At 38.2% G+C, this 9,711-nt stretch overlaps 1 protein-coding gene across 1 annotated transcript; it reads left to right on the top strand.

Moving 5' to 3' along the window:
• The first annotated feature begins 89 nt into the window (after positions 1-89).
• On the top strand, positions 90-7,118 carry LOC119653499. Its single transcript, XM_038058135.1, has 2 exons — positions 90-166; positions 221-7,118. Exons 1-2 carry the CDS (start codon positions 90-92, stop codon positions 7,116-7,118), a joined length of 6,975 nt encoding a protein of 2,324 aa, XP_037914063.1.
• The last annotated feature ends 2,593 nt before the right edge of the window (positions 7,119-9,711 follow it).

Raw genomic sequence — 9,711 nt, 5'->3', positions numbered from 1 at the left:
AAGTCGTTCATATATATAATGCGAGCACGTTTCTTAGAGGAGTATACAAGAGTTAATAGAGGAGAAGGTAGGTCACCACGTAAGTAACTATGTGGTGCAGTGTAACAAAGGTTTGGGTTATCCTGATCTTAGGACTATTCATAGGATCAAACGATTTGAATGACAAGTGAGTACTTTTGCTAGCCTCTGTGGGTCTATAAATGACAGGTTACCATTTCAGAGGATCTAGAGAAAACCCCAGTTGCCCAACATGTATCGAAGCGAAACCTTTAAACTTGAAGCATAGCCCTTTGAGCAGAGTGAAATCCAGAAAAAGCAGTAAACCAATAGCAATTCTTCTAGCTTTCAACACTTTGAGTCCCTCAAGCAAGGGTGATCGTGAAAATAGTGAAGAGAGCTTCGAAATATTAGGGAAGACTCCAATCCGGGCTAGCCATAGCTTAGAAAAACTTCTTCGTCCACTAATTGACAATGGTGATTTAGAATCTACTAGTTCCGAAGAGACAATCGAGGATAGTTGGCGTTGTAAAAAAGACGAACTAATCAACATTCTTCGAAGTGTTTTGAAGAAGAAGGAGGAAGTTTTGAAAAACAAGCATGGAGTTATTCATGGTGTTCTTAGTGATGAAGAGTGTTCCGAAGAGATTTCATCACCACTTCTAGGTAAACCAGAAATCGAAGACCTACTACCAAATCTCAATCCTGAAGAAGCGAAAACTAAAACTTTACATTGTATTAAAAATATAATCGCGGAAGTGACAGAAAAAGGGCATGAATCTCTCGGTGAGATTGTGAAGAGGTTATTTGGTGACTTGTTAAAAGATTTAGCGGCTCCATTCGGTGATATTTCTAAAAAACTAGAAGTTTTCAAACCCATAATAGAAAAAATCGAAAGTGAGATTATAAAGAGCATCAAAGAAATTTTAGAAAAGTTGTCCGAGGGTGCATCAAGCAAGTTGCAGGATATTGTCAAGGATATAATCAAAAAGCTCATAAAAACTGTTATTGAACTTTTGTCGCCTAAAAATGAGCTAGAGTCATCGGATTCCAAATCAACGTCAATACCCGATGCATTGAAATCAATCGTGGACAAAATATTTGATGACTTATCTAATGATAAAGGTGGAAGTTCGCATGCAAAACTAACGAGCCTTGCTGAAATAATCAAGAAGTTAACAGAAATTCCAGAAAAAATTGAGGAGAAACTCATTCAGTGTTTGCAGAAAATTTTCAAAAATTACGATCATACTAGTGACCTCCCATCCGTTGATTCTGTTAAGAGAGTTGTTGTGGATTTAATAAAAGACTTATTGTGGCCGGATAAAAAAATACCAACGAACATATTGGATCTACTGAAGCCCATCATCAAAAAGATCACTGGCAATGTTCATAATGCCGTCCGCAGAATTGCCGAAAGTATATCTGAAAATGGAGCACAGGATTTACATGATCTCGTGAAGGAAGTAATAAAGGATCTTGTAAAGGATGTGATCAAATCAATAATCGCAAACCATGAAGAAGACGAATCACATATCGACACTTCTTTTGAGGATCTACTATCGCCTTCGCCTCTTCCCGAAATAGTTTCACCTGCAGTTGATAAAATCCTAGAGAAACTTTTGCCTGGGGATCATGACACTAGTACTCCGTGTGAACGTATCAGTCGGGAAGGCATCAGTAAACATCGACATCGTAAGCCTGTTATTTTTAAACCCCCAAGCCCTTTACATGACATTGGAAAAAAGGTTCTCGTTGGCCTCAAAGACGTTCTTGAAAAGACCAAAACGCATAGTAAAGCAGATTTAGAGGAGGCTGTGAAAGCTACAATGACGAAAATCGGAGAAGATCTAGTAATTACACATCACCTGAAAGTTGGTAGTGCCAAAGACATATTCAAACCATTCACCGAAAAAGTTAATGAAAAAGTTCTGGAATGTATTAAAACCATATTGTCGAAAATTGCTAAGGGTGGTGCCGCAGAAATAGGCGAAGATTTAAAATCTCCGATTGAAGAATTACTCAAGCACGTGGTAGAACTATTCGCACCATCTTCAACTTCCGAGAAAATACCCGAGGATTTGCTGGCAATGATGAATGATATAGTCGAAAAATTCGTTAAGAAAGGAGTAAAATCCGAAAAGCCAAGTCTTGAAACGATTCTTCAGAAAATTAATCCTTTTGGCGATCAAACACATGAGAAAATCTTTGAACCTGTGAAACAAATTCTGGAAAAAATTGCCAAGAAGAACACCGAAAATATAGAACAGGCTGTGAAAGATATTGTTGAGAAGCTCATCAAAGATATCATAACCCCAGATAAATCTACACCTGATCATCTTCAAAAAATGATGGAGCCAATTATCAAGAAGGTAACTGACAAGATTATTAATAGTGCAAAGGCAATGATGGAGGAACTGGCTAAGAAAACATCAGGTAATCCAGAGGATTTCATCAAAAATGCCATAAAAAATCTACTTAAAGATATTATAGAATCTATTCCAAAACCAAAGATTCCGACTATAGGTGACATTCTTGAAAAGGTGTCTCCAAACGCTGATCATATAGAAAGCAAAATTCTAAATTCAATAAAGCAACTGTCAAGTAATATGGGTGCACATGGCTTGGAAAATATGCCCAATGCAGTGAAAAATATCGTAGAAGAATTCATTACGAATGTCGCATCCGAAGAAAAGTCTAAACTTGAGGACTTTAAAGAAAAAATGGAGCCAATAGTTAACAAATTCGTCCCGAAAATATTGGACGTCGTTTACCGACTGATAGAAGAACATGCCAAAGGTGATGCTGGAAGCCCTGAAGATTTCATCAAACATATAATTGACGATCTGAAACGGGAAGTACTTTTGTCTATTGGAGCAAAATTACTAAAACCGATACCACAATTTGGTGAAATCCTTGAAAAAATAATTCCAGCTGGTGATAAAACAGAGAACAAAATATTTGACACCATCAAGGATGTTTTGAAAAAAATTGCTGATGGAGGCTTGGAAAACATAAAAGATACTGTAAAGAATATCGTCGAGAAACTTATCAAAAATATCATATCACCAGATAAATCTACACCTGATCATCTTCAAAAAATGATGGAGCCAATTGTCAAAAAGGTGACTGAAAAGATTATCAGCAGCGCACAGGCAATGATGGAGGCATTGGCTAAGAAAACATCGGGCAATCCGGAGGACTTCATAAAAAATGCCATAAAAAATCTACTTAAAGATATTATAGAATCTATTCCAAAGCCAAAGATTCCGACTATCGGTGACGTTCTTGAAAAAATGTCTCCAAGTGGAGATCATATAGAAAGCAAAATTCTAAACTCCATAAAGCAACTTTCGAGTGATATGGGTGCACATGGCTTGGAAAATATGCACAATGCAGTGAAGAATATCGTCGAAGAATTCATTACGAATATCGCATCCAAAGAAAAGTCTAAACTTGAGGACTTTAAAGAAAAAATGGAGCCATTAGTTAACAAGTTCGTCCCGAAAATATTGGACGTTGTTTACCGACTGATAGAAGAACATGCCAAAGGTGATGCTGGCAGCCCTGAAGATTTCATCAAACATATAATTGACGATCTGAAACGGGAAGTACTTTTGTCTATTGGAGCAAAATTAGTGAAACCCATACCACAGTTTAGTGAAATCCTTGAAAAAATAATTCCAGCTGGTGATAAAATAGAGAACAAAATAATTGACGCCATCAAGGATATTTTGAAAAAAATTGCTGATGGAGGCTTGGAAAACATAAAGGGGACTGCAAAGGATATCGTTGAGAAACTTATAAAAGATATCATATCACCAGATAAATCTACCCCTGATCATCTTCAAAAAATGATGGAGCCAATTATCAAGAAGGTAACTGACAAGATTATCAGCAGCGCACAGGCAATGATTGAGGAACTGGCTAAGAAAACATTGGCGGCTCCCGAGGATTTCATAAAAAATACCATAAAAAATCTACTTAAAGAAATTATAGAATCTATTCCAAAGATTCCGACTATGGGCGAAATTCTTGAAAAATTGTCTCCAAGCGGCGATAATGTTGAAAGCAAAATTATAAATTCTATAAAGGAACTTTCAAGTAATATCAAGGCACATGGCGTAGAGAATGTGGACAACGCTGTTAAGAATATCATAGAAGAATTCATAAAAAATATAGTATCCCCAGAACAGTCTAAACTTGAGGAATTCCGAGCGAAGATAGAACCAATAGTAAACAAATTTCTCCCCAAAATCTTGGACGTTGTTTACCGGCTAATAGAAGAACATGGTAAGGGTGACACTGCAAATCCCGAGGATTTCATGAAACATATAATCGATGATCTAAAACGAGAAGTCATTGAGTCCATTGGAGCGAAACTACTTTCACCGATACCAAGCTTCGGTAAAATCCTCGAAAAAATTGTTCCAATTGATGATGAGATGAAGGACAAAGTAATTCAGACTATCAAGGATATTTGGAAGAAAATTGTGGATGGAGGGATGGAAAATTTGAAAGACACGGTTAAGAATATAGTCAAGGATCTTATTGAAAGTGTCATACCATCTGATAAATTAAAATCAGAGGACTTCATCAAGCTTGGAGAGAAAGTTATTAAGGACATTAGTGAAAAAATCATGGAAATTGGTAAAGAAATCATTGAAGAATTCTTAAAAGGTGGACTTAAAGATTTCGAGAAGACAGTGAAAGATCTAGTGAAAAGGTCTAGTCATAAGAATGGAACTTCTCTGGCAATTGAGTGTAAAGAGGGAGAACGTTATGAAATTCCCGAAGGTTTAGTACCAGATGAACTCCTCCCAGTGATAAATAAAATTGTTGAAGAATTAACGAAAAAGGGATTGCACCGTAATAAGGATTTTATTAAAGAAATAACCGATGATTTGCTCAACAAACTTCTGAATCACAGTACGGAAAAACCGCCAATTGAGGATGATATTGATTCACACTTGGACGATAGTATTGAACAAACTCCTCTAACACCATCTACAACTTCAACTCCTACAAATGAAAAAGCCAGCGATGCCGATCACTTGGACGATAGTATAGAACAAATGCCTCCAGCATCATCTACAACTGCAGCTCCTCTAAATAATAATTCCAATGACTCTGACCACTTGGACGATAGTATTGAAAAAGCACCTCCGGCATCATCTACAATTACAGCTCCTGCAAACGAAGATCACAATGACAGCAGCCACTTGGACGATAGTGTTGAACAACCTTCACCACTATCTACAACTGCAGCTCCTACAGGAGAAGAAGCTAATGATGCCAGTCTGAATGCTGAACTAGGAGAAGGTGAATCAAAAGAAGATGGCAATACAAGCACTTCAACTGAAAGAAACAACGATACCAGTTTAAATGCCGAATTAGGAGAGGGCGGATCACATAGCAGCAATGAAGAGAAACCTTCAAACGAAGAAAACAATGATGGTAGTCTGAATGCCGAATTAGGAGAGGGAGGATCACATAGTAGCGACGAAAAGAAAGCTTCAAATGAGGAAAATAATGATGGCAGTTTAAATGCAGAATTGGGAGAGGGTGGTTCACACAACAGCGATGAAAAGAAAGCTTCAAATGAAAAAAATAATGACGCCAGTCTGAATGCTGAATTAGGAGAGGGTGAATCAAATCAGGATAATAAAACAGAAGCAAATACTCCTTCACCAGGAGCAGATGATGGAAGTCTAAACGCAGAAGAAGGAGAGAGTAGTTCCAGTACTTCTCATGAAAGTGAAAGTTCGTCATCCGGTGAGAAAAGTGGAGAAGAATCTGAAGAAGAGGACAAAGAAGCGGATGACAAATTTAAAGAGAAAAGTGAAGAAAAGGAAATTCCTGAAGTTATCGTAACTCCAACCGATAGCAAAGATACCTACAGAGTCACCCTAAATATCGACCGTCTTGTCAACAACGAATTGAAAAAAATCAAACAAGTTCGTTGTGAATGTCGAGAAGGACCAATTGTTAACGAGAGATGTCCTTTACATTCCCCATCCAAAGCAAGTATTGCACAAGCTATTAAACAAAAGTTCTTTAGAAAAATTATCAAAGCTACTCCAATTGATGAGGAAAGATCCCAATCCCCTGAAAATATTATTTTGGATGCAATTAAGCAATTTATCAAGCCTCGAAAGAACTCCTCAAAGCGTCCGGAAATCACTGAAAAAACTCCTGAAATCATACCATCGATTGTAGGGGAACCACCCAAACCTCTAGAAATTTTCACCAAACCTGAACCACTGGAAATTATACCAACAATTGTGAAGACTATTTCCGAGCCAATCATTCCTAAACCTCAAAAGAGCATTCCAAAGCCTCCGCTTATAATTCCCAAACCTGCGCAAGCCAAAGATTTCGGAAAGAAAGTTCTTGAAGGTATTCGTAAACTCGCAGAAAAACTTGACAAAGGAGAGATAACCGAAAAACAATGCAATGATATAATTCACAAAATTGTAAAAAAGGTTAAAGAAAGCAAGGACGTCGGAAAAGAAATTCTTACGAAAATTGGGCAAGCCCTTGCCAGCTTAGACCCTAATAAGGTTAAAGGCAAAGGAGCCGCAATCATGATTAAGATATTATCTCAGCTTACAAATAAATTCTTAAGTGACATCCATGGTCGAAAGCACGGTCGTCACCATAGGGTTCCGTTCCTGTCTGGTCATCATCATAAACCCCATCGAAGACATGGTTCACTTCGACGTCACAAGCGAGGAAACTACAATTTTCCAATTGACACTTTCCAGAATGATCAAACAAATTGTCCAACGTGTCCGAAATCAATGCACGCACGGCTCAGTCCGGATCACAATTTGAAAAGGCATCGCAAGGGCATTTGGGAGCAGTTTTTGCATGATTTGAAAAAACCTGAAAAATTCAGGATGATACATTTACCCAGACACCACACGGACACTCGTGTGAAAAGAAGAGTTCACTGGGGTTGCGGTAGCTGCGGAAGTCAAGGAACATTTAACGGTAACTTGGAAAATAACTCTACAGAAATCCATGGGGTGGAGAAAGTGAGCGCAAGATTAACACGAGATGAGCATAGACTATCGAATGGCAACCAAGGATATGCGATAGTGCAACAGAGCCTTTAAGACTGAAACTTAATTATATTATATTATATATATTAAACGATATTAAATCATTAGGCTTAAATAGATTACGAATTGTTTGTAATATTAACGCTACTAAAAAATATGTATATATATATTTAAATGAAACAAATGCTAGAATAAATAATTTATTTGTAGATATTTATGAATTTTAACCTCTTTCTTGTTAATATGTTCTTTCTAACTTTTCGCCTTGTTGGATCTTTGAAAAAAACGTGAATTTTTCTAATTGTCATGCCATATAATTGTGACACTTTCGTATTCGGATTTATTATCATTATATAAAACTCTGGAAGTTTCCATTATCGTGGATTTCTCTCACTGGATTGGCTAGTGCACAAACAAGAACCTGTTGCGTAATTTTTACCGTTTTTTCACACTTAATTAAATTGTATTTAATTAGTTTCCAACTCTGCTTAAAAACGAGTATTACTTCCTTGCCCAAACTAGATAACCCTAAGGGCTTTTTTTTAATGAAAACAGATGGCAGCGGATTTTCTTTCTTACTGCGAGTTCCATCGGCTATCCTGAGATCGATGTATAATTCCTTCCATTTTTACCGACCATTCTTTATTATATTCTCCCGCAAACTTGAAAGCCAAGTAACTTATGGTGACTCTGGTATAAATCAGTTCTGAAACTCTTGTATTTAAGTGTGCGATATTTGCGCTAGTTTGTCCGAACAGCGGAGTAGTAAAGTCGGTGGTTGACGTGAGTGAAATATACAGGGTGCGGCAGCATAACTTCCTTTTTTCAAAACTCAATAAAAACTATTGTATGCATCGGAAAATATTTATTTATTTTTTATAATGTAGGTACATGTCTAAAGTTTTTATTTACATTGTTTTGAAGGTCAAATCTGTTAGGTGACGTCCCCCATTCTTCATACTTTGCATAAACCGATTTCTGGCGTTTGTCATGACTCTTGTTAGCATAGCAGGTGTTATGTTGGCAATTTCTTCTTGGATGTTGGTCTTCAAATCTTGTAGGGTTCTTGGACGGTTCACATAAACACGGGATTTAAAAAAACCCCATAGAAAAAAATCACAAGGGGACAGATCGGGAGAGCGTGCCGGCCATTCCAAATCGCCTCTAATTGAGATAAGGCGCTCTGGAAAGTGTTCCCTCAAAACAGCCATCGATGCTCTTGAAGTGTGTGCTGTTGCACCGTCTTGTTGGAACCAAGTGTCCCCCAAATCCAAATTTTCTAGCCGAGGGGAAAAAAAAATTCTGTAGCATGTTTACATACCGGTCCGAATTCACTGTCACTGTAACCTCATTTTCCTCAAAAAACCAGGGACCAATAATTCCAGCTGAGGAAATTGCACATCACACTGTGACTTTGGGTGAATGCAAAGGCTTTTGATGCAATTCTCGAGGGTTGGTGTTAGCCCAGTAACGCATGTTTTGTTTGTTAACCGACCCACACAAATGAAAATGGGCTTCATCGCTAAAAAAAATAATAGCACCCTCGCGTTCATCCGAGAATTGAAGTCACGTTCTGAAAGTTCCTGCACTATCGCCATCTTATAGGGATGAAAATGAAGATCATCACGAAGAATTCTTCTCACAGAACGATCGGATAGTCCAAGGGCAGATGCGTGTTTGCACGCAGAACGCCATGGCGATCGCAACATTGACGCTCTCACTGCTTCGATGTTCTCAGGTGATCTAACGGGCCGAGGGACTCCAGTTCTTCCTTTTGTCGCACTTGCAGTTTGTCTGAATGTAGTGACCCATGTAACAATTGATTTGCGGTCTGGGACGGGAGCCAACGGGGCTAAATTAAAGCGATTCCGAAATGCACGCTGTGTTGCAATAACCGAACATCCGCTTGAAAAGTAAACCTCAACGGCAAAGGCACGCTCCTCACTATTCCAACGCATGATGGCGGCTGAACCGTGTCGGGACAAAACTTTACAGTATCCCCACTTGAACGAGACCACTAGCGCTCCACTATGACATCAACTGACTGAGTGGCGCGCATTTTAAAAAAGGAAGTTATGCTGCCGCACCCTGTAGAACTCTTAAGGTTTTCCTGTTATAAAATTTGTTCTCTATTATAGGGTTGTTGTTAACCCCTTGGTGGTATAGAGTGTCAACCTACCTACGCATCATCGTATAGTCAATCTTTTCAGTAAGGTAACTTTGGAGTTACTGTAGAGGCCACAGTCGTAATATCTATGCGATCATGTGGATCTGATTCAGGAACGGACTGATGATTACGGCTGCAATACGGTATTTTGGACATTGGGGCTAATGCATGTTAGATAATTAACAACCATAGTAAAAACTAGACCTTCACTCGAGTAGTTTTTGAAAGAATCTTTAACCTGCTAGACATTTCAGCAGACCAAACCAGACCTATTATAAAATCTACGCTTTCATATTGAGAACTTCCTGAAATTTCGCCACGGATATCTCAGTCATCTAGTGGCTCCTCTGAAGAAAAGTTTCATAAAAAGGATTATTCAATTCGTCCGACAGTGCGATGACACCCCGAATTTCCCGTATAGGGATTATCTGGTTAATAAAACAGGAACTAGTTGATGTGCAGATGCCATCGAAAGCTAGA

The sequence above is a fragment of the Hermetia illucens genome, chromosome 4 (assembly GCF_905115235.1).
Source record: "Hermetia illucens chromosome 4, iHerIll2.2.curated.20191125, whole genome shotgun sequence".
Classification (NCBI taxonomy): domain Eukaryota; kingdom Metazoa; phylum Arthropoda; class Insecta; order Diptera; family Stratiomyidae; genus Hermetia; species Hermetia illucens.
This window is presented reverse-complemented; position numbering and strand designations above follow the sequence as displayed.

Bases quoted from the DNA above. Each gene is read 5' to 3' on its own strand.
- LOC119653499 (XM_038058135.1), top strand. From the start codon at position 90: ATGTGGTGCAGTGTAACAAAGGTTTGGGTTATCCTGATCTTAGGACTA. The intron at 167-220 runs GTGAGTACTTTT...TTACCATTTCAG, and splicing joins TCAAACGATTTGAATGACAA to AGGATCTAGAGAAAACCCCA.